This window comes from Hyperolius riggenbachi, chromosome 2 (assembly GCF_040937935.1).
Source record: "Hyperolius riggenbachi isolate aHypRig1 chromosome 2, aHypRig1.pri, whole genome shotgun sequence".
NCBI classification, from domain to species: domain Eukaryota; kingdom Metazoa; phylum Chordata; class Amphibia; order Anura; family Hyperoliidae; genus Hyperolius; species Hyperolius riggenbachi.
In genome coordinates this window covers 39,648,383-39,673,901 of record NC_090647.1, presented here as the reverse complement: position 1 = coordinate 39,673,901, position 25,519 = coordinate 39,648,383, and the positions used below count along the sequence as shown (strand labels likewise).

Genomic DNA, 25,519 nt, shown 5'->3' with positions numbered 1-25,519 from the left:
CACCGCCTTGGTCCACCTGGATTGGGGGGCCGGCAGCGGAATGAAAGAAGTGGGGGTAACGGATGCCATCCCCACGAACGTTTTGTTGGGTACTGACCTGGGACGGTTAGTGGCCCGGTATGAGCCTACTCCACACCCCATGGAGCCTGCATCCCCCGCAGAAGTTCTGGACTCTTGCAAGGTACTGTGTGATAATGCTGTGCAAGCGGGGAGTGCTGGTGAGGCCCCAGGGGCTACGGACTGTGTACTAGGAGCCAGCCCTAGTGAGTCTCCAGTGCCCAGGCCTGGAGGAGGACACGTTGTTCCCATGAATGCAGATAATGTTGATGTAATATGTGATGTGTTGCATGATGACATGTGTACAGTGAACGCTCCGTCAGCTGCAGTGGTGACCCGCAGTGCTCACCGGGCTGCAGCAGACGAATTGTCCACTGAAGGGGCTGATGTCACTGGGTCGGGCTCTTCCACTTCAGAGCCTGGCTCTGGGGACCCAGAGGCCTCTCAGTTTGCCACCTCCCTGGTGCCTGTGGCCGACAGCGCTGAGTTCTCCGAGGCTGTGCGACTTGATAGCAGCCTGGAAGAGCTCAGGAGTCTGGCGGACAGGGCACCGGTGGAGGGCGACAAAGTGAGGGTGTACTGGGAGCACGGCAGACTGTACAGAGAGGTTATTCCCTCTGAGCCGTCTGAAGTGGAGGAGGCCGACCGGCAGTTGATTGTTCCCCACAGGTACAGGGAGCAGCTATTAAGAATAGCACATGAGGTGCCCCTGGCTGGTCACTTGGGGATCCGCAAGACCAAATCCCGGCTTGCCCACAATTTTTATTGGCCCCACATGGGGACAGATATTGCTGATTTTTGCCGGTCTTGTGTCGCCTGTCAGCGGGTCGGCAAAGCAGGTGACACCGACAAAGCCCCACTAAGGCCCTTACCCATAATAGAGGAGCCCTTCCAAAGGGTTGCTGTTGACATAATTGGGCCTCTAGCGATACCCAGCAGCACAGGGAAACGTTTCATTCTTACGGTGGTAGATTATGCCACTCGCTACCCTGAAGCTGTAGCCCTGAGCTCCATACGGGCAGACAAGGTTGCGGACGCATTGGTGCGCATTTTCTCACGGGTCGGTTTTCCCCGTGAAATGCTCACCGATCACGGCCCGCAATTCATGTCGCGCCTAATGGAATGCCTCTGTAAACAAATGCAGGTAGAACACATCATGGCCAGCCCTTACCACCCCCAGACAAATGGGTTATGTGAGCGGTTCAATGGTACTCTGAAACAGATGCTAAGGGTGTTTGTTGAATCGCAAGGGAGAGACTGGGAGCGATACCTGCCCCACTTACTGTTTGCTTATCGTGAGGTGCCCCAGGCATCCACCGGGTTCTCGCCCTTTGAGCTATTATATGGGAGGAGGGTACGCGGACCCCTCGATCTCATTCGAGAGGTCTGGGAGGGGCAGGACATGGGTCCCGGGGTCTCCATAGTGGAATACGTTCTAAAGTTCCGGGAAAAGATGGACACCCTGGTGGGGTTAGTGCGAGAGAATCTGACTCAAGCCCAGGCCACCCAGAAGCAGTGGTATGACCACGGGGCTAGGGAGAGAGTTTATGAGGTAGGTCGCAAGGTATGGGTCCTAAACCCGATGCGACAGAATAAGCTGCAGGCCGCTTGGGATGGGCCCTATACCATACATAGGAAGATTAGTGATGTGACCTATGTGGTCGCGCTGGATGACCGAGGTAAGCAGCTGAAAACATACCATGTAAATATGTTAAAGGAACATCATGCTAGAACCGCTTGCGCTCTCCCTGTCTGCAGTTTGCTACCGGACGGTGAAGCAGAGGCCCTGGTTGACATCCTGGCATCCACCCAGGAAACCGACTCTGTTGCCGAGGTGCAGATCAATCCGGAGTTGACAGCAGAGCAGCAGGCTGGGCTATCTGATGTGCTGACCCTTTACCGTGGTACCTTTACAGCCCGCCCTGGTCTGACCAGCCTGGCTGTACACCATGTTGACACCGGAAATAACAAACCGGTTAGACAGTCAGCCTATAGAGTCTCCCCTGAGGTTCAGGCCCACATCAGCAAGGAGATTGAGGAAATGCTGTCACTAGGGGTGATCCAACGGTCGCACAGCGCATGGGCATCACCTGTAGTGCTAGTACCCAAACGGGACCAGACCACTCGGTTCTGTGTAGATTATCGAAAACTAAATTTGATAACTGCGTCAGATGCTTACCCAATGCCGAGGGTCGACGAATTGTTAGATAAGCTAGCTGGCGCGCAATATCTAACAATCGTGGATTTGAGTCGGGGATACTGGCAGGTCCCTCTAACAGCTGAGGCACGGGAGAGGTCTGCCTTTATCACCCCCTCAGGGCTGTTTGAGTTCAATGTGATGCCTTTTGGGATGAAAAACGCCCCAGCCACCTTCCAAAGGGTTGTAAATGGTCTCCTGGAAGGTTTGGAACACTGCGCTGTCGCCTACCTAGATGACATCGCCGTGTTTAGCGCCAACTGGAACGACCACTTAGCGCAGCTGTCACAGGTTTTGGGGCGCATCACTGCAGCAGGACTAACAGTCAAGCCTAGCAAGTGTCAGATAGGTATGAAACAGGTACAGTACCTGGGACATGTGGTGGGGGGTGGAGAGCTTCGTCCAGATACTGGGAAGGTAGATGCCATTGTGTCCTGGCCCACCCCCCAAATGAAGAAGCAGATTCAGTCCTTCCTAGGGACTGCTGGGTACTATAGAAAGTTTGTCCCCAACTACAGTGCCCTTGCCAAGCCATTGACAGATCTCACCAAAAAGAAGCTGCCCAAGCAGATTCTCTGGACGCCAGAATGTGAACAGTCATTCACAGCTCTGAAGAGGGCCCTAGCCAGCCCTCCCGTGTTGCAAGCGCCAGACTTCAGCCGACGGTTTGTGGTCCAGACGGACGCCTCAGCCTTTGGCCTAGGTGCTGTGTTAAGCCAGGTAAACCAGACTGGGGAAGAACATCCGATTCTGTATTTAAGTCGGAAGCTGCTACCCCGGGAGGTAGCCTACGCCACCATAGAGAAAGAGTGCTTGGCAATTGTATGGGCCCTACAAAAGCTGCAGCACTACCTCTATGGTCGCGTATTCACGGTCGTCACCGACCACAACCCTCTTAGTTGGTTACATCGGGTTTCTGGTGACAATGGAAAATTGCTGAGATGGAGCTTGGTTCTCCAACAATATAGCTTCACCATTCAACATAGGAAGGGGAGCAATCATGGGAATGCGGACGGGTTGTCCCGTCAAGCAGAACCAACAATGTAGGCGCAGGCAGGATAATCTGGGAAGATCATCTGCCTTGCCCCATTCTAAAGAGGGGAGGTGTGGTGATATATTGGGGTGCTGATGATATTAGGAAATACAGGAACATATCTCTGTCATTTTCTGTCTGCTATATCTCACATGTGTATTCTGCTTTGAAGGGATGGTTATCTGGCTGTACTACATTTGCAGTGAATTTCTCTGGAAGCAGGGGGCTGGGACATTAGCATACAGTTCCTCTGGACAGCCAGAAAACAGGTAATTAGGAAACACTTAATCAGACAGTTGCTTTGAAGCAGATCACACAGGACATCCTGCTGCAATGTGAAAGCCTTAATCAATTGTCACCTGTAACCTGGGGAGATTGGAGGTTAACAAAGTCTTTTGTTGTATAGGACACTGTTCACATGTGGATGTCAGATCTCTGGGAAATCAAATTATGTCTGAGGATGTTATTAAATCTAGCTTCCCCCCGTCCACACAGGCTTACAGCCTCCAGGCGTATTTCATAGTATAAAACTGCAGCTAGGATAGCCACAACTTGTAGTTCTTGGAGGTAGCTCACACGGCTAGAACTAACCTGGTTCCTGACCAGAAGTGCGTACCGCCCGCAACAACACCAGATCAATACGCTGGTATGTTTATTTCCCGTTTATTTTGGTAAGCAAAATCGCTTTGTGTGTTATCTTTGTACATTTTATCTTGTAACTATTTTTACTTTGTTTTTTTGTAATCTTTTTGTATATATTCAGTTCTGCACTGCTCTATGTTTTTTCTGGAATATTAAATTATTATTTAATAAGTTTGACTTCTGCCGTACTAAACTAACACTCATAGCCTAGAAGAGACTGAAGTGTAACCGTGTATAAGTTCATGCCTAATTGTACGCTTGAGCAACACTACCGTAGGAAATTGTAATTGCATTGTGTGTGGGGGCGTTTGTCATACGTTGGCCTAAGCGCGCAGCTGACCCAACGTACGAACAACGCCAGTGCGAGTAGCTAACAGTATCGTTCGGAACGACTGTTAGTGGGTCTTTGCTTCACGACAGTGTAAGATTGCAACTGTGTGTGTGTGGGTGCGTGGCGTTCCCGTATTTGGCCTAAGCGCAAAGCTGACCCAAATACGAAAACGCAGATTGCGTATTGAGCACTCGATAGCTGAGTGAACGTGTCTAGCAACGCTAGTGGTGGCAGTGGGAAGTGTTTGAGGGGTTCCAGCCTTGTTTGTAGCTTAAATAAGGCTGTTCCCCGCTTAATCTGGTCAAACCCGCAGTCGGGAACCGTATACGCAGGCGTGCCGCGGGCCGGTTCTTGACAGTCCCACATACCTAAGATATGACAGTTTTCATCCTAAGCACATTAAGAACTGTATAATTTACAGCCAAGCTATAAGGTACAACCGGATTTGTTCTGACAGGATGGACAGAGACAAGCACCTGGATCGCCTTAAGAACACTTTCATTAAACAAGGTTACAGTCCTCCTATGGCTGAGGCCCAAATCAGGAAAGCCAGCAACATCCCCAGGACTGAACTCCTGAAATATAAGCAAAACCAGAAAGAGGAACATGTCCCTTTGGTTGTCACATAAAACCCACACCTGGAAATCTTAAGGAGGATTGCTAAGGAACTTCATCCCATTTTACACAAGGATCACAGACTGAGAACGATATTCCCTAAACCTCCATTCTTGTCATATCGGCAACCACACAATCTAAAACAGATGATTGTCAGGAGTTCTTTGAATAGGTCTCAACAAAACGGAACATCACCCTGCCGACAAAAAATATGTGGGACCTGCAGACACATTTACTCCGCTGACAGGGTAACGATACCAGGTTCACAACAGGAGTACAGAGTACAAGTTACATTTTCCTGTGGTTCCACCAATCTGGTATATCTGACTGTGTGTGCTAAATGCCCCAAATGTTATGTACGTGGGAGAAACTGGACAAACTCTGCGCAAACGTATGAATGGACACAGGCACACTATTAATGATACCAAATCTGGACTCCCAGTTGCTACACACTTTCGGTCCAACGGACACAGCATGGATGTTCTTCGTGTCACTGCCCTGAAGGGTGGCTTCAAAACGTCAAATGATCGATTAATAGCAGAAACAAAATGTATAAATTGGTTCAAAGCTGTGCAGAAGGGTCTGAATAAGGACAACAACTTCTTATATTGGTATGAGGCTGATGATATTTGAACTTTATCAGCCATTCTAGCTGAACTTGTGAACTAAGAATTTACGATACCTCTGGGTCAATCCTAATCCCAGGTCTGTGAGCATGGAGTAAACAAGGATCCTTATCTTAGCTAACAACCTTTAACCCCATTTAGATGGTCTGTTTGAATTAAGGCATCTTAATGACATGTATTTATGCTTGAAAAAAATCTATGTTTTCCCTTTTGATGTTGCATGTATAAAGCTGCCTGTACCACCAGCCTGCAAACTAACAGAATATAAGCCAGACGAAGGCTGCAAGGCCGAAAGCTTGCTTATTTTTATTCATTTTTAGTTAGCCAATAAATAGTATCATCCTGATTTAAAACTTCTTCCCTTATATAAGACTTACAAAATGTATCATGCTTTGCCTTTGTATGGTTATGGTTACATGATATCGTCTTGTAAAAGATTACATTTGAACCCGTGTTTGTTTGCCTTTTTGTGTTTGTTTTTTTCCCTTCGCTTATGTAAACCCTCTGGGCTTTTAGTTAATTAAACTCTCTTGCCAAATACACTTTGCTCTGTTTGCTGAACTTGACCCAGGCCAACAAAAACAAACTGGAATAATCCATTAACATCCTGTGACTTTGCTCTTCATTCGCTGAGATGTTATCAGTAAAACATGACTCTGTGTAACTCTAACCCCATTGGCCTGCCAAATAGCAAATGTTTCATTTAAAGGCATCAGTTAAGTTATCTATAATCTTAACTCTGCAAAAAAAAAAATCTAAAAGGAAATAGATAACTGAACTGAAGCAAGCAACCCAATTAAGTTATGAAAAAACTTAGAGACTCTGAAGTCGTCTGAAAATGAGGTTTTTATTTTAAAAACCTAATTAACATTATTGTTCCTCTTAAATCGCCACAGAACCACAGCTGAAAACCCCCTCAATCACCCCAAACTTACGGGGGTACAGGGGCGTAGCAATAGGTGGTGCAGAGGTAGCAACCGCATCGGGCCCTTGGGCCAGAGGGGCCCCGAAAGTCCCACCCTATATCACAGTATCGGCTCTCTATTGGTCCTGTGCTGGTAATAACCACTTCTATAGATGCTGTGAATAGTAGTAATCATTAACAAGCTGTTCCCCATTCCCTTCTTGCACCTCTGACGCTGTTGTTGCCATTGGCAGGTTTTGGTGCACCGTATCAATTGTTATCTATAGAGTACTTGGGGGGCCCCATATAAAACTTGCATCGGGGCCCACAGCTCCTTAGCTACGGCACTGCGGGGGTACATGGCAGGCAAAATCCACGACGTTCTTTTCTTCTACTGTCATTAAGTTACATTAGTTATGTTAATTAAAATAGATAGGTAATATAATCTCTTATTCACCCTGTTTTAAAAGAAGAGGCAAATGTTTGTGATTTCATGGGGGGCAGCCATCTTTTTGGTTGAAAGGAGGGGGAGAAGATGGCTAAACGGTTGGAGGAGATTTTAAACTAGGATCTGGGGGGAGGCGGGAGGATAAAGTCTCAACATATAGACAAGATAAGGTAAAAAGACAGTGGGAGCCTAACATTATGGGGGGTGGAGAGGGGGGTGGGGACAGTGTAAAGATTAAGGAGGTTGGTAAAACTTCAAGTAGCCCATTTCAGGTAAACAAAATTGGTAAATGTGGTGGTAAAAATATAAAGTGCATGATAACCAATGCTCGGAGCCTTGCAAATAAAATAGATGAACTAGAGTTCATTCTGAATGACAAAGGCTATGACATTGTGGGAATAACCGAGACATGGATGGATGAAAGTCATGACTGGATAGCCAATTTAAAAGGATACAATGTGTTCAGGAGGGATAGAACAGGGAAAAAAGGTGGAGGGGTTTGTCTCTTTGTTAAGAATTCTTTTACAGCTGTCCTCAACGATGAGATGGAGGAAGATTGCGAAGATGTGGAGTCCGTTTGGGTAAATATTCATGGTGGAAATAAAAGTTGCCAATTGCTTATTGGGGTATGCTACAGACCACCTCATATTAATGAAGCTGCAGAACTGCAATTACTACAGCAAATTGAAAAAGCGGCAAGTAAAAATGAGGTCATAGTTATGGGCGACTTCAACTTTCCAGACATTGACTGGGGTATTGAGGCTACCCATTCTGGTAAAAGCAGCAGATTTCTGGCAGCACTACAGGACAATTACTTGACTCAAATGGTAACGGAACCAACTAGGGGGAATGCGTTACTGGATCTGATCATTTCGAATAGACCAGATAATGTATCAAATGTGCAGGTTCAAGAACATTTGGGAAATAGTGATCACAACATGATAACGTTTGATCTGGTGACTGATAGGCCACGGGGCAGCGGGACCACTAAAACTATGAATTTTAGAAAAGCAAAGTTCAATCAAATCAGGCAGGCACTAAGTTTGGTGAACTGGGATAATGTACTACAAGGGGAGGACACTGAAGGGAAATGGCAAGCTTTTAAACGTATTCTCAATCAATATTGTAGTATGTATATCCCATATGGAAACAAAATGTCTAGGAATAAAAAAAGGCCTCTATGGATGAATAGAAAGGTTAAAGATAAAATGAAGAGGAAAAAGAATGCCTATAAGGTCCTAAAACAGGAGGGGACCGAGGCTGCACTAAGCAATTATAAGGAGTGCAATAAAAATTGTAAAAAAGAAATTAGGCTGGCAAAGATCGAAGCTGAAAATCAAATCGCTAGGGATATCAAATCTAACCCAAAAAAGTTTTACAAGTACATCAACTCTAAAAAAAGAAAGGTTGACTGTATAGGACTCCTAAAGGATGAGGGTGGGAACTCAATGGTGGATGACCAAGGTAAGGCAGAGTTATTAAATGCTTTCTTTGCTTCTGTCTTTACAAAGGAAACAGCACTGTTGCAAATTACAGAGGCGGAAGAGTCTCAATCTTCTAACTGTAATATTAAATACTTAACGCAGGAAGAAGTAAAGGCAAGACTAAATAAATTAAAAATAGACAAGGCACCTGGCCCGGATGGCATGCATCCTCGGGTCCTAAGGGAATTAAGTTCAGTTATAGATAAACCCCTTTATCTTATCTTTTGTGACTCTCTTGCAACTGGCAGAGTCCCAGTGGATTGGCGTACAGCCCACGTTTTCCCATTATTTAAGAAGGGCAAAAAATCAGATCCAGGAAATTATAGACCTGTAAGCTTAACATCAGTTGTATGCAAACTATTTGAGGGGTTACTAAGAGATACTATACATGACTTCATAGTAGAAAATAATCTTATTTCTCAGCATCAACATGGGTTTACTAAAGACAGGTCCTGTTTGACTAACATGCTCAGCTTTTATGAGGTAGTGAATGCTAATATGGATATTGGGAATGCTGTAGATGTGATATACTTAGACTTTGCTAAGGCATTCGACACTGTTCCCCACAAAAGTCTGGTGCAAAAGATGAGGATGCAAGGACTGGGGAAGAGTCTGTGTGCATGGATAGGGAACTGGCTAATGGACAGAAAACAAAGAGTTGTGGTCAATGGATCATACTCAAAATGGGAGACTGTTAGCAGTGGGGTCCCACAGGGGTCTGTACTGGGTCCAGTGCTCTTCAATTTATTTATTAATGACCTAGTGGATACAGTAGTGAGCAATGTTGCTATTTTTGCAGATGATACAAAATTGTGCAGAATCATCAACTCTAAGGAAGATAGTGTTATATTGCAACAGGATCTGGATAGGATGGCTATATGGGCACATACATGGCAGATGAAATTCAATGTTGAAAAATGTAAAGTCATGCATTTTGGTCGTACCAATGGTCTAACACCATACAAAATAAATGGGATACAGTTGGGGACATCAAACTTGGAGAAGGACTTAGGAGTACTCATCGACAACAAGTTAAATAATCGTACTCAATGCCAAGCCGCTGCAGCTAAAGCTAACAAAATTTTGGGATGCATTAAAAGGGAAATAAAAACTCGAGATGCTAGCATAATATTGCCCCTGTTTAACTCTCTAGTAAGGCCACATCTGGAATATGGAATTCAGTTCTGGGCACCACATTACAAAAAAGATATTGCAGTTTTAGAGCAGGTGCAGAGACGAGCAACAAAATTGATACGTGGGATGGAAGGTCTCACTTACCAAGAAAGGTTAGATAAACTGGGTTTATTTAGTCTAGAGAAAAGACGCCTTAGAGGAGATCTAATTAACATGTATAAATACATCAGAGGGCAATATAATAGCTTGGCGGATGAGCTTTTTGTCCCTAGGCCTTCTCAAAGGACTAGAGGACATGATCTGCGCATGGAGGAAAAACGTTTTAGCCATTTATTTAGGAAAGGGTTCTTTACAGTAAGAGTGATTAAGATGTGGAATGCATTGCCACAGGAAGTCGTTATGGCAAACTCTATACCTGCATTTAAAGGGGGCTTAGATGCTTTCCTTGCGTTGAATGACATCCATGGCTACAATTACTAGGTAATGCCAATGATGTTAATCCAGGGATTTTATCTGATTGCCAGCTGGAGTCGGGAAGGAATTTTTACCTTGTAAGGGTTTTTTCGCCTTCCTCTGGATCAACAGGGATATGTGAGGGAGCAGGCTGGAGTTGTACTTTGTACTGGTTGAACTCGATGGACGTATGTCTTTTTTCAACCAAAGTAACTATGTAACTATGTAACTATGTAACTATGAGGTGACAGGGAGCATGAGACACAGTTCCAACTGTCCTGTGTCCTGATCGCCCCTCCCAGCTGCTCGAGCTAGGCAACGAGAACAACATCAGAAATCCCATCATGCTTTGCACAGCATCAGGGGAAAAATGCACGGGCATGGGGTGGAGCTTAGCTTCTGTGCAGCTAAAAATGAGGCTTGGGTAGGAAAAACAAAGTTCTGGTGCTGTGAAACTGTTAAAGAAAAACCAAGCCTTTTCAGTGCTGCTGAGTAGATTTTTAGTCTGGAGGTTCACTTTAAACACAGTTTAAAAGATAAGAAGAACTTCCCTCAGGACGTGAGACATAAGAACGTGAAACGCGTTGCCTGGTGTTTTTCAATAAATCACCTTTTTTTTTACCTTAAAGGGGAACTTCAGCCTAAACAAACATACTGTCATCAAGTTACATTAGTTATGTTAATTAGAATAGATAGGTAATATAATCTCTTACCCACCCTGTTTTAAAAGAACAGGCAAATGTTTGTGATTCATGGGGGCTGCCATCTTTGTTATGGGGCAGCCATCTTTTTGGTTGAAAGGAGGTGACAAGGAGCAGGAGACACAGTTCCAACTGTCCTGTGTCCTGATTACCCCTCCCAGCTGCACCCGCTAGGCTTAAAATGTCAAATTCAAAATGTAAAAAAAAAAAATTGCACTAAAACAGCAGAACGAGAACAACAAAATCAGAAATCCCATCATGCTTTGCACAGCATCAGGGGAAAAAAACCCGGGCAGTTTTCTTCTGTGCAGCTAAAAATGAGGCTTGTATAAGAGAAACAAAGTTCTGATGCTGTGAAACTGTTAAAGAAACACCAGGCCTTTTCAGTTCTGCTGAGTCGATTTTTAGTCCGGAGGTTCACTTTAAAGTGGACCCAAAATCCAAAAGCAATAGATTTCAGAAATAAAATCTATTTTCTAAATATAATAATAAATAGCAGCCTTTGTTTAGCTGCATAATGACAAATATAAAATATTTTACATTTATTGGAGGAACCCCTCCCTTCCTTTCAAATTGCCGGGACAGAATCCGGCAAACTGGTGGAGTAGGAGGTGTTCGGCAAAGGAGGAATTACTAATGGCTGCCACCTGTATAACCCTAGTTATGAAAAGAGAAGGGTGAAAAGCATGCATTGAAGTGCTCATAGGCTTGAAGGAGTGTTTATTTAGCTTTGTATGTGTCAGAGTGGTGCAACTAAATATTTTTAATTAAAACAAAATGTTTGATTTGGGTCTGCTTTAATTATGTCTCATCTCCTGAGATAAGTTCCTTTTACCTTTTAAACTGCTTTTAAATATTTTATATATTTTGGGGCGCCTCTTTCCATTCCAATCTGCATCACGCCTCCCATGGGGGCCCTTATTAGTTTGGGCCATTCCCAATTTTTTGAAACCCCTTGTTTACCCTAACTATACTTTTTTGTTTCCAGACACAACTGAACCATTCAGGACATACACATCTCCACAGGGGGGTCGGACCCACCGCAACCAATCCAATCCTTTTACCATGTTGCCGTTCTGCAACCTGGGTTTGTGAGTACCTTCTTTGTGACATACTGCACCATAAGGGGCTCCTGGTTTCTGCTGTGTGTTTTCATCCAGAGGTGGATTTTGGGTATAAACAAGTGCGCTAGCATTTATTGGTGACAGGAGGAAGAGAAAAGTTGCATATAAATCCTCCCTGGTTCGCCTCCTCTATAAAAAACACAAACAATAGCAAACAGAGGTAGCGCCACACAGGCTATGTACACAAGCCACTAGCAGTGTCAAATGTGTAATAAATATGATGAATAGTCCCTTCCCCAAACAGCAGAAGAAAGTCTCTCAAAAGTGTTCCATAATCATCTTCAATGTGAATATTTCTCTTAAATGGCTTCACAGATAGATTAGCCTCCACCATACCCTACAGTGGGTTGCAAAAGTATTCGGCCCCCTTGAAGTTTTCCACATTTTGTCACATTACTGCCACAAACATGCATCAATTTTATTGGAATTCCACGTGAAAGACCAATACAAAGTAGTGTACATGTGAGAAGTGGATAGAAAAATCATACATGATTCCAAACATTTTTTACAAATAAATAACTGCAAAGTGGGGTGTGCGTAATTATTCAGCCCCCTGAGTCAATACTTTGTAGAACCACCTTTTGCTGCAATTACAGCTGCCAGTCTTTTAGGGTATGTCTCTACCAGCTTTGCACATCTAGAGACTGAAATTCCTGCCCATTCTTCTTTGCAAAACAGCTCCAGTTCAGTCAGATTAGATGGACAGCGTTTGTGAACAACAGTTTTCAGATCTTGCCACAGATTCTGGATTGGATTTAGATCGGGACTTTGACTGGGCCATTGTAACACATAGATATGTTTTGTTTCAAACCATTCCATTGTTGCTCATGTTTAGGGTCATTGTCCTGCTGGAAGGTGAACCTCTGCCCCAGTCTCAAGTCTTTTGCAGTCTCCAAGAGGTTTTCTTACAAGTTTGCCCTGTATTTGGCTCCATCCATCTTCCCATCAACTCTGACCAGCTTCCCTGTCCCTGCTGAAAAGATGCACCCCCCGAGCATGATGCTGCCACCACCATATTTGACAGTGGGGATGGTGTGTTCATAGCGATGTGCAGTGTTAGTTTTCCGCCACACATAGCGTTTTGCATTTTGGCCAAAAAGTTCCATTTTGGTCTAATCTGACCAGAGCACCTTCTTCCACATGGTTGCTGTGTCCCCACATGGCTTGTGGCAAACTGCAAATGGGACTTCTTATGCTTTTTGTTAACAATGCCTTTCTTCTTGCCACTCTTCCATAAAGTCCAACTTTGTGTAGTGCATGACTAATAGTTGTCCTATGGACAGAGTCTCCCACCTGAGCTGTAGATCTCTGCAGCTCGTCCAGAGTCACCATGGGCCTCTTGACTGCATTTCTGATCAGCACTCTCCTTGTTCGGCCTGTGAATTTAGGTGGGCGGCCTTGTCTTGGTAGGTGTACAGTTGTGCCATACTCCTTCCATTTCTGAATGATCGCTTGAACAGTGCTCCGTGGGATGTTCAAGGCTTTGGAAATCTTTTTGTAGCCTAAGCCTGCTTTAAATGTCTCAATAACTTGATCCCTGACCTGTCTTGTGTATTCTTTGGACTTCACGGTGTTGTTGCTCCCAATAGTCTCTTAGACAACCTCTGAGGCCCTCACAGAGCAGCTGTATTTGTACTGACATTAGATTACACACAGGTGCACTCTATTTAGTCATTAGCACTCATCAGGCAATGTCTATAGGCAACTGACTGCACTCAGATCAAAGGGGGCCAAATAATTATGCACACACCACTTTGCAGTTATTTATTTGTAAAAAAATGTTTGGAATGATGTATGATTTTCGTTCCACTTCTCACATGTACACCACTTTGTATTGGTCTTTCACGTGGAATTCCAATAAAATGTATTCATGTTTGTGGAAGTAATATGACAAAATGTGGAAAACGTCAAGGGGGCCGAATAGTTTTGCAACCCACTGTATGTACTTGTAATGATTACTAAACAGGCAATCGGGAAATGACCACAGTTTGCAGGAATAATGACTCTGAGGCAAGAGGGTTAGTGTGCAATATTATTTATTGCAATGCAAAAAGGTAAAAAAACATACCGTACATACCAAGATAAATGCAAATAAAATGCATTGCAAACCACATGCAAACACAATATGTACAATTAATCTCCCACAAACCAGACCAAACGGTGTGAATACAGTATCTATCTAACTATTACAAATATGTACAATAAGCAAATATATACAATCAGGCACAGTACACAATTCAGCAGGCAAGGGATAGTCAAACAGCGAAGTTCAAATACCAGGAAGTCAAGCAATCAGGTTTCAAGGTAACAGGTAGAGATGGCCCGAACGGTTCGCCTGCGAACGGTTCCAGGCGAACTTGGTGGTTCGCGTTCGCCAGCGAAGGCGAACTTTTGCGGAAGTTCGATTCGTCCTAGTGCGCCATTAGGGTCAACTTTGACCCTCTACATCACAGTCAGCAGGCACATTGTAGCCAATTAGGCTACACTCTCTCCTGGAGCCACCCTCCCCCCCCCCCCCTTATAAAATGCAGGCAGCCCCGGGCTTTACACTCTCGTGTGCCTGCATTACTTAGTGAAGGGACAGCTGCTGGCAGACTCTCATAGGGAAAATTTAGTTAGGCTCTTGTAGGCTTGTTAGCTTGCTCCTGGCTGATTGTTATTGCTAAAATAGCACCCCTCAACAGCTCTTTTGAGAGCTAATGTTCTCCTGATGGTTTTTTTTTTTTTTTTTTTGCCCACTGACACTGACATTATACAGCCCTATCTGTTGCAGCTGGACCTTGGTAATTGCTATTACTGTGCCAGCCAGGCCCTGCCTAACTATCTATACTGGGACACCTAACTATGCCTGCCTAACTACTGGGGCACCTACTTACCTATACGGGGACACCTACCTATGCCTACTTACCTATACTGGGTCTACTACCTATGCCTAGCTAACTACTGGGGCACCTACCTATGCCTATCTACCTGTACTGGGACACCTACCTATACCTACCTACCTATACCGGGACTCCTACCTATGCCTAGCTAACTACTGGGGCACCTACCTATGCCTATCTACCTATACTGGGAATCCTACCTATGCCTAGCTAAGTACTGGGACACCTACCTATGCCTATCTACCTATACTGGGTCTCCTACCTATGCCTAGCTAACTACTGGGGCACCTTCCTATTCCTACCTGCCTATACTGGGACTTCTACCTATGCCTATCTACCTATACTGGGACACCTACCTATGCCTACCTACCTATACTGGGACTCCTACCTATGCCTAGCTAACTATTGGGGCACCTACCTATGCCTATCTACCTATACTGGGACACCTACCTATGCCTACCTACCTATACTGGGTCTACTACCTATGCCTAGCTAACTACTGGGGCACCTACCTATGCCTATCTACCTATACTGGGATACCTACCTATGCCTACCTACCTATACTGGGACTCCTACCTATGCCTAGCTAACTACTGGGGCACCTACCTATGCCTATCTACCTATACTGGGACACCTACCTATGCCTACCTACCTATACTGGGACTTCTACCTATGCCTAGCTAACTACTGGGGCACCTACCTATGCCTATCTACCTATACTGGGACACCTACCTATGCCTACCTACCTATACTGGGACTCCTACCTATGCCTAGCTAACTATTGGGGCACCTACCTATGCCTATCTACCTATACTGGGACACCTACCTATACCTACCAACTTATACTGGGTCTCCTACCTATGCCTAGCTAACTACTGGGACACCTACCTATGCCTACCTACCTATACTGGGAATCCTACCTATGCCTACCTACCTATACTGGGACACCTACCTATGCCTACCTACCTATAATGGGAATCCTACCTATGCCTACCTACCTATACTGGGACTCCTACCTATGCCTAGCTAACTACTGGGGCACCCTCACGATGTGGGTGTGGAAGCAGTCAACTGGTACATCATGATGCAAACAGATTGTACGCTGGATCAGCGGAAATTTCTTATACGTTTGTTGGAGATTGTTTTACAGACTAACTATTTTGCATTTAAGGGCAATGTGACCGGCAGTATCTGCGGCGCTGTGAGGACAGTGTGCGATGGGGAGCGTGATGCGGATTAGCCTCTGCCACTATTTGAATCTACAGCTGACGGTTTCTGACATGTCACCATGTACTGATTGGTGAGTTTCTTTTTGAATTACTGTGCACTCATTGGTGCAGTTACCGTTTGCAGTTCCCCATCAGGTCCGGCTTCCCTCCCTCCTTTGGTCACTGTTTGCCCGCCCTGAGGGGTGGTGCTGGGTGAATATAACTGAGCAGTTGCAAATTTTTTTGTTGCATTTGACTTTTTGTGGCAACTTGAGAAAGGCCATATAGGCTGAAACAGTGGGCTGTCGTTGCCTGTCTTTTTAAAGAGACTCTGTAACAATTTTCAGCCTTATTTCTTCTATCCTATAAGTTCCTATACATGTTCTAATGTGTTCTGTCTAACTGCAGCCTTTCCTAGTTGCACAGTGGCTGTATTATCTCTGTTATATAATCTAATCTTCTTTCCTCTGTTGGCTCTGTCAGGCTCAGGCACTCAGGCTGGAATGTGCAGCTCTGCTTGTGATTGGATAGAAGCTATACACACCCTCTCCAGACCCCCTGCAAGCTCTGTATGAGTCACAGACTCTGCTTATCTGAGCCTATCACATGCTATGTCTTTTGTTTGTAAACACTGCCTACAACTGGCAATTACAAGCCAGGATTGCAGCAGGAAGTGGCAGAAACAGCACAGAGGGGCCCAGGAGAACATAATGAATAGAATGGTATGCTTTTTATTGTAAGAATTTTAGAGTACAGATTCTCTTTAATGATCTAATAAAGTATCAGAGCTTATAAATACTTGGTGTGTTGCCGACCGTTCGTTTGGCTTGTGGATTGTGACCCCTAGGTACGGGGGTGAGGATCTGGGCACACATCTTAAATCTGAGTCATACTGAGGGTGCTCCCAGAATCAATATTACATTGTATGGCTGATATTGTGGTGAAACCCAAGACCGTGGTCCTGACATCACACTGTGGGAGCCTTATTGCATTGTGGGAAATAATGGCTGTTTCCAACTGCCAAGCAAGCAGTATCTCCATCTGTGCATATGTTTATCTATTAAAAAAAAACAAAAACAAACTTTTAGCCTATAGCAATGTTAGGGGGTGTGGTTATAGATAATTGCACTTGGGGATTTTTTTTTCATATCTGCTGGTAGTAAAGTTGATGACCTGCAAGCTGATTGTGGATCAAACAATAAGAAATTACAAGAAGTTTTTGAAACAGAAAGAATTTACATGGCGAATATTAATCAATTCTTGATCTCTATTTTTTTAACTTCTCACTTTGCAATGTATTGATTTCTTTTTTTCCCCTTTTTGCTAAAGAGGAGCTGTTAGGTATAAGGTCTCAGAGAAAAAAAAACACATGTATCAGTAGCTAAATATTGGCTGTGCTTACATTACATATGCATTTCACTGTCCACGTTTGGATTTCACAGAATTTTTATATAGTATTTGCAGTCAGAGAATGATGCTCCTGACAGCTCATGGCAGGTTCCATGTTTGTCTGTCTCATATGAAGCCAATTGTGATGTCATATCCTCCCTGCTTCCTGATGATTCGATCAGGATCAAAAATCCTAATGGTTCATGATCCGGACAACACTATTGTGCAGTGAATATTAATTAGCCATGTGGCTAGGAACAATAGCGACTCATGCAGTATACTCTAACTGAACATGTGCCCTGTGATTTTTCAGTGCTGTGAGTTTAGGCTGCTGTTACAAGCTGCTGTAACATGCGCCTGTAACTTCCCACTGTGAAAGCAGCCTTAGGGCGGGATAGGGAAATGAAGGGGGAGGACCCAAGGTAGTGCAGAGTGGGGAGAAGAAGCAGCCCCAGAATGCTTTGCAGTATGTTATGCGGCCTGCCGGCCTCCTTAGGAGCTTGGGAATAACCAGCCTTGCTGTTCAGCAAACATCAAAGTAAGAGAGATTTTTAACTTCAGTATTGCCTTTTTGACTTCCTTCTAAACTGTTTAACACAGGAGAATAGAGGTTTAAATTAGCTTTTGCAGCCTGACAGTTATTCTTAAAGTTCCTCTTTAAATTCCATGAGCAGCAGCAATGTTCATACATACATCGTATACCTGCGTTGTGTTTGTCTGCAAACCCTCGGAATACGCAGATGGCCCGGTAAAAACATCATTATAGTTTATGGAGCCGTCAGCACTATTTGAAGCCACTTTGCCTGAGATTTAAAATCCGTCACAAATCATAAAACTTTATTCCCGCTCGCCTTTTCCTGCGCTCGTCTTCAATCGGCGCCCCATCTTCCCCGTGTCAATTTACAGCGAATATCCTGATGATGGAATGGCAGCCGAGGCGTCGGTGTCAGGAAATCTCGCAGTGTCTCTTTATTTAGAAGGTTATGGTTTATTTATTGGGAGTAGTAAAATAACACATTGCATTTTAATGCTGTACAATTGCACCTGCCACGATACAGACTCCGGGAAGACGTGTTATTTGTGGAGGCCCACTTCCTGCAGCAATGAGGAGAATCAGCCACTGGCAGTAATCCTGGTACATCGTTCTATGCAAAGGTGAATCCAAGCCAGACAGCAAAATACACTGACAGGATAGACCGAGGGGGGGGGGGGGGGGGGGGGGGGGGTAATATAACACCATCCATCCTTATATTATCCAGCTAGTCCCCTGCAATATGCTATCTTCTATTCCAGTGGTGCTCGGCTAACCCCAATCACGAATTTGAGTAAATCCAGCAACGGCAGAATCAAAATCCGGATACGCAGTGATCGTGATTAGTGTTGAGACGAAATTTTCGAAATTTCGCGTTACTATAATTACGCATGCGAAATTTGCTATTACGATGCGAAATTATGGTAGCGTAATTGCCATTAAAATCGTAATTGAAAATACCGTAAGCGTAATTTGCAACACGTAATTTCGCGTTTCGTTCATAACGTAATTTCGTGTTAAACCATAACGTAATTTCGCGTTAAACCATAACGTAATTTCACATTTCTTCGTAATTTCGCGAATTTCGGAATTACTTGTTAGCAGGGTTGCTCGCGAATTTTCACCAAAGGCATTTTCGTCTGCATGGCGAATTTTGATGCGAAATATAACTACTTGGGGAACTTTATATGCGGAATAGCATTCCGTAACGCGAAAATGACGCGAAAATTAACGCTTACAGTAATATGAACTATCGCGAAATTACGTTATGTAACTACGCTTACAAACGGTTGCATGCAAGGCAAGCGTAATTTCGTGATACCCACTGTAATGTTAAAATTACGCGAAAATTACGCTTACGCGGAATTTCGCGAAATCCTTCTTCATTACGATTATGTACTTACGGCCATAATTGTAATTACACTAATTACGCGAAATTTCGCTAAATCGTAATTAAGTCATTACGCTCATCTCTAATCGTGATATGGATTTGAATCAGAGCTCTGAATTCGACTGGATTTTAGCTGTGCTTACATGTAGAATCCATGATCAGCTAGGCTCAGGCTAGCCGCTGGGAGCTCAATGCAGAGTATAGCGTGCAGCGGGGGTTTTTACCCTCCTTCTGGGGGATCCAGACGTCAGTTGCTGTTCTCCTTCCTGTCCTCCGAGGCTCTGAATCACTCTGGTGAGATCGCCGTCAGTGCTCTCACTACAGAGTTACAGCGCCACCAGGGGGACAGAGAGACATTTGCAGCACTGGAGCCCAGGGAGGTGAGTGAGAGCAGGGGCTGCTGCTGGTTTTCTGGCAGCATGATTTTTTTTCCTGATTTTAGGGTCTGAAATGTTCACAAAAGAAATAATCATACCGCCAGGAAGGTTAATAGCAAAGCTATATAAAGGTGATCAGTGGCTACAAGTTTTAAAAAAAAGTATTAAAAAAGACCTTATAGTTTTTGAGAAAATCGATTTTAAAGTTTCAAATGAAAAAAGTATTCGTAATTAAAAACCGCCAAAACCCGCCGACTTTAGCAGTTAATAGCAAAGCCACCTTACATGAAATAAAGTAGAACAGTGGGAACAAGATTTTTTTGAAAACAACCTTATAGTTTTTGAGAAAATCAATTTTAAAGTTTCAAAGGTAAAAAGTATACATGTAAATGCGGTACATACATTAACTTTCATTTACCGCATTTAAATGTATACTCTATTCCTTTGAAACTTTAAAATCAATTTTATGGGGTTTATATCATGTAAGGGGGCTTTGCTATTAACCGCTAAAGTCAGCGGGTTTTCAGGTAATAATCACGGCCGTGATCATATCTAAATCGGTGATCACGAGCCGGATTTGGACCACGATCACGGGTGCATTCATAACTGAATCCGTGATCAGGAGGCCGTGGAGCGCAACACTGCTATTCACTGCACCTGTCAGGCTTCTCCTCTCTGCACCTGTCAGGCTTCTCCTATCTGCACCTGTCAGGCTTCTCCTCTCTGCACCTGTCAGGCTTCTCCTCTGTGCACCTGTCAGGCTTCTCCTCTCTGCACCTGTCAGGATTCTCCTCTCTGCAGCTGTCAGGCTTCTCCTCTCTGCCGTTGTCAGGAATCTCCTCACTGCAGCTGTCAGGCTTCTCCTCTCTGCAGCTGTCAGGCTTCTCCTCTCTGCAGCTGTCAGGCTTCTCCTCTCTGCCGTTGTCAGGAATCTCCTCACTGCAGCTGTCAGGCTTCTCCTCTCTGCAGCTGTCAGGCTTCTTCTCTCTGCATCTGTCAGGCTTCTCCTCTCTGCCGTTGTCAGGAATCTCCTCACTGCACCTGTCAGGCTTCTCCTCTCTGCACCTGTCAGGCTTTTCCTCTCTGCAGCTGTCAGGCTTCTCCTCTCTGCAGCTGTCAGGCTTCTCCTCTCTGCAGCTGTCAGGCTTCTCCTCTCTGCATCTGTCAGGCTTCTCCTCTCTGCCGTTGTCAGGAATCTCCTCACTGCACCTGTCAGGCTTCTCCTCTCTGCACCTGTCAGGCTTTTCCTCTCTGCAGCTGTCAGGCTTCTCCTCTCTGCCATTGTCAGGAATCTCCTCACTGCAGCTGTCAGGCTTCTCCTCTCTGCAGCTGTCAGGCTTCTCCTCTCTGCATCTGTCAGGCTTCTCCTCTCTGCATCTGTCAGGCTTCTTCTCTCTGCAGCTGTCAGGCTTCTCCTCTCTGCCGTTGTCAGGAATCTCCTCACTGCAGCTGTCAGGCTTCTCCTCTCTGCACCTGTCAGGCTTCTCCTCTCTGCAGCTGTCAGGCTTCTCCTCTCTGCAGTTGTCAGGAATCTCCTCACTGCAGCTGTCAGGCTTCTCCTCTCTGCAGTTGTCAGGCTTCTCCTCTCTGCAGCTGTCAGGCTTCTCCTCTCTGCAGCTGTCAGGCTTCTCCTCTCTGCAGCTGTCAGGCTTCTCCTCTCTGCAGCTGTCAGGCTTCTCCTCTCTGCAGCTGTCAGGCTTCTCCTCTCTGCAGCTGTCAGGCTTCTCCTCTCTACAGCTATCAGGCTTCCCCTCTCTGCAGTTGTCAGGCTTCTCCTCTTTGCAGCTGTCAGGCTTCTCCTCTCTGCAGTTGTCAGGCTTCTCCTCTTTGCAGCTGTCAGGCTTCCCCTTTCTGCAGTTGTCAGGCTTCTCTCTGCAGTTGTCAGCATTCTCCTATCTGTAGTTGTCAGACTTCTCTTCTCTGTAGTTGTCATGTCTCCTCACTGCAGTTGCCATGCATGTCTTCTGCAGAGGTCCGGGCCGAGGCAAAGGCAAGAGAGGCTCCAGCCTCAGGGCGCAGTATAGGAGGGGGCGCACAACTCACTCAGCTATCATTCCCTATTGTGTTTGAAGCAGAGAGAAATAGAAAAAAGGGGATACATGGCAGTGACTGCAAGCAAGAAGGTGTTGGGAGCCCCCGGGGTGCCTCTTAGTCTAATAGCAATCAGTGTGTGACTGCTGGGGTGGGAGGGATGGAGGGGCGCACTTTGGTGTCTCAGCCTTGGGTGCCGGAGGACCTTGTCCTGGCTTTGCTCCTGCATATGTCATTATTCTCCTCTCTGCAGTTGTCAGGCTTCTCCTCTCTGTAGTTGTCAGACCTCTCTTCACTGCAGTTCTTCTCTGGAAACTGAGAGCTCCAGTTTGCTCTGCTTACACGTGAAAGGAGGACTGCTGGGATTTTTGAAAAAAACAATTCCCTGTCCTAATTTTGCCAGTCCTTACTGGTGCCACCTTCCTAGGAAGGTTTCCTCTGTCCCCTGGCCTATTCTTCACTTTCCAGGTATTTACTATCCCAGTGCTTTTAGTTTTTCTGGTCCATTTACGCTCTCATTATGGGAAAGGTAAAAGGTCAGAAAACCTGTCAATCAAATCCTCCCCCATAACTTTTTAGAGTTCCAGTTCCAGTGGAAGGACAGAAAGGAGACCCCCTGAAAGATCCAACAAGTCATTATCACAAAACAAACTCCTCTCAGCATTGAATTATAGTATAGCGGCTGTCGCTGGAGAGTTCACACCTCCATTATCAGCGGCGTTCGTAGGTGGACTTGATGGTGATGGAAAACAGGAAAGCAGATCAGCAGAAAGTCAATTCATACTTCAGAGGTATAAATAGTTGCCAGCATATCAGACAATGACGTTATAGAAAATGCCACTGTGTCAATGGAATGAGAAGGCTCAGCAATTGCACACCCACACCAGCTACTACCGAGAATATTCCATGCTCAGAATCAGAATCAAAATCAGTTAATTTGCCGAGTACGACATACCGCACCTTGACATATGACATTCGACAAGTGCAATTTTACAGACAGGGACATAAGGCAATAATTCAAGTAATGCAGGTAAGCAGGTACAGACCATACAGTGGAACTAGCGTATGGGTGAGGGAGACTAGGGGGTTGGTTGGTAGCAGGACTTGAGTTCAGAAGATAGACGGCTCAGGGAAGGAAGGTGTTCCTGTGTCTGGAAGTTTTGGTGGGGATGGATCCGTAGAGTTGGCCTGATGGGAGAAGGTTTAGGAAGCAATTGCCTGGGGGGAACGGAAAGTTCACTATCCTATTGGCTCTGGTTCTCAGTTTTGAGGTGTGAAAGATACAGTGATGGTAGGGGTTGTTGACTCTGATTCTTAGTCTTGAAGTATAAAGTAGGTCCAGTGGTGGTAGAAGTTGTTGGATCTGGTTCTCAGTCTTGAGGTGTGAAGGAGATCCAGTGATGGTAGCGGTTGTTGGCTCTGGTTCTCAGTCTTGGGGTGTGAAGGAGATCCAGTGATGGTAGCGGTTGTTGGCTCTGGTTCTCAGTCTTGAGGTGTGAAGGAGATCCAGTGATGGTAGCGGTTGTTGGCTCTGGTTCTCAGTCTTGAGGTGTGAAGGAGATCCAGTGATGGTAGCGGTTGTTGGCTCTGGTTCTCAGTCTTGAGGTGTGAAGGAGATCCAGTGATGGTAGCGGTTGTTGGCTCTGGTTCTCAGTCTTGAGGTGTGAAGGAGATCCAGTGATGGTAGCGGTTGTTGGCTCTGGTTCTCAGTCTTGAGGTGTGAAGGAGATCCAGTGATGGTAGCGGTTGTTGGCTCTGGTTCTCAGTCTTGAGGTGTGAAGGAGATCCAGTGATGATAGGGGTTCAGTGGCTTACCTAGAGTATTTGACACCCGGTGCTGGGTATTATAAGACACCCCCCCAAAAAAAAAAGGAGCAAGTGCGGCAAACTACACGTGCCACGACAGGTAATGTCAGGTATAGGTGCTCCCAGTAATAATAAAGTTTGCCCCCAGTATAGGTAGCTATTATAGTTGCCCCCACCCCAGTATAGGTAGTATAGTTGCCCCCAGTATAGGTAATACAGTGACAAGACAATATATATATATATATACACTGTACAGCGCTGCGTAAAATGTCGGCGCTATATAAATACTAAATAATAATAATATAGTTGCCCCCAGTGTAGCTAGTATAGTTGCCCCCAGTGTAGGTAGTATAGTTGCCCCCAGTTTAGGTAGTATAGTTGCCCCCAGTGTAGCCAGCATAGTTGCCCCCAGTGTAGTTACCCCCAGTGTAGACAGCACAGTTACCTCCAGTGTAGCCAGCATAGTTGCCCCCAGTGTAGCCAGCATAGTTGCCCCCAGCGTAGTTACCCCCAGTTACTGTAGCCAGCATAGTTGCCCCCAGTGTGGCCAGTGTAGTTGCCCTCAGTGTGGCCAGAGTAGCTGCCCCCAGTGTGGCCAGAGTAGCTGCCCCCAGTTTAGCCAGCGTAGTTGCCCCCAGTTTAGCCAGCGTAGTTGCCCCCAGTGTGGCCAGCGTAGTTTCCCGCAGTGTGGCCAGAGTAGTTGCCCCCAGTGTGGCCAGAGTAGTTGCCCCAAGTTTAGCCAGCGTAGTTGCCCCCAGTGTGGCCAGAGTAGCTGCCCCCAGTGTGGCCATAGTTGCCCCCAGTTTAGCCAGCGTAGTTGCCCCCAGTTTAGCCAGCGTAGTTGCCCCCAGTGTGGCCAGCGTAGTTGCCCCCAGTGTGGCCAGAGTAGCTGCCCCCAGTGTAGCTGCCCCCCAGTGTGGCCAGAGTAGCTGCCCCCAGTGTAGTTGCCCCCCAGTGTGGCCAGAGTAGCTGCCCCCAGTGTAGCTGCCCCCCAGTGTGGCCAGAGTAGTTGCTCCCAGTTTAGCCAGCGTAGTTGCCCCCAGTGTGGCCAGAGTAGTTGCCCCCAGTTTAGCCAGCGTAGTTGCCCCCAGTGAGGCCAGAGTAGCTGCCCCCAGTGTGGCCATAGTTTCCCCCAGTTTAGCCAGCGTAGTTGCCCCCAGTTTAGCCAGCGTAGTTGCCCCCAGTGTGGCCAGCGTAGTTGCCCCCAGTGTGGCCAGAGTAGTTGCCCCCAGTGTAGCTGCCCCCCAGTGTGGCCAGAGTAGCTGCCCCCAGTGTAGCTGCCCCCCAGTGTGGCCAGAGTAGCTGCCCCCAGTGTAGCTGCCCCCCAGTGTGGCCAGAGTAGTTGCCCCCAGTGTAGTTTCTCCAGGAGGAAAAGAAGCACTAGAAGGAGGGGCGTGGAGGCAGCGGCAGGGAGCCAGAACCCCCCCCCCCCCCCCCCACTCCCTCACCTGGGACCCCTACTTCTGATAGCTTCCCCTCCAAAATAGCGGCGGCAAAGAGGCGAGGCGGACTGAGGATTACTCACCTAATTTCCGCGTTCCAATCGCTGGAGCGCAGCGTCTCCATCGTCACAGGTCTCCGCCTTCAATGTCGCCCACTGTGCTTCCGCTAATCAGGAAGTACAGTGGGCGGCATTGAAGGCAGAGACCTGTGACGATGGGGACGCTGCGCTCCAGCACTTGGAATGCGGAAATTAGGTGAGTAATCCTCCGCCCGCCCGCCTCGCCTCTTTGCTGCCGCTATTCGGGAGGGGAAGCTAGCAGAAGGAGGAGTCCCAGGTGAGGGAGTGGGGGGGTTCTGGCCCGCCTCCCCGCCGCTGCCTCCACGCCCCTCCTTCTAGCACTTCTTTTACTCCATGTTCTGCTGCTGCAGGGGTAAGGGGGGCTTGGCGACACCCCCTTGCCTATCAGTCACCCGGGGCGCCACGCCCCCCCGCGCCCAACGATAGGAACGCCACTGTAGGGGTTGTTGGCGTTGGTTCTCAGTCTTGAGGTGTGAAGGAGATTCAGGAATGGTAGGGGTCGTTGGCTCTGGTTTTCATTCTTGAGGTGTGAAGGAGGTCCAGTGATGGTAGGGGTTGCTGCCTCTGGTTCTCTGTCTTGAGGTGTGAAGAAGGTCCAGTGATGGTAGGGGTTGCTGCCTCTGGTTCTCTGTC

General features: G+C 46.2%; 1 protein-coding gene across 1 annotated transcript; it reads right to left on the bottom strand.

Annotated features, from left to right (window-relative positions):
• Positions 1-20,222: 20,222 nt before the first annotated feature.
• Positions 20,223-24,930, bottom strand: LOC137544780 (proteoglycan 4-like). Its single transcript, XM_068265871.1, has 2 exons — positions 24,890-24,930; positions 20,223-21,399 (listed from the first exon to the last, which is right to left on the bottom strand). The coding sequence occupies exons 1-2, from the start codon at positions 24,928-24,930 to the stop codon at positions 20,223-20,225; spliced, it is 1,218 nt and encodes a 405-aa protein (XP_068121972.1).
• Positions 24,931-25,519: the final 589 nt, after the last annotated feature.

Bases quoted from the DNA above. Each gene is read 5' to 3' on its own strand.
- LOC137544780 (XM_068265871.1), bottom strand. From the start codon at position 24,930: ATGGAGACGCTGCGCTCCAGCGATTGGAACGCGGAAATTAG. The intron at 21,400-24,889 runs GTGAGTAATCCT...TGACAACTGCAG, and splicing joins GATTGGAACGCGGAAATTAG to AGAGAAGCCTGACAACTGCA.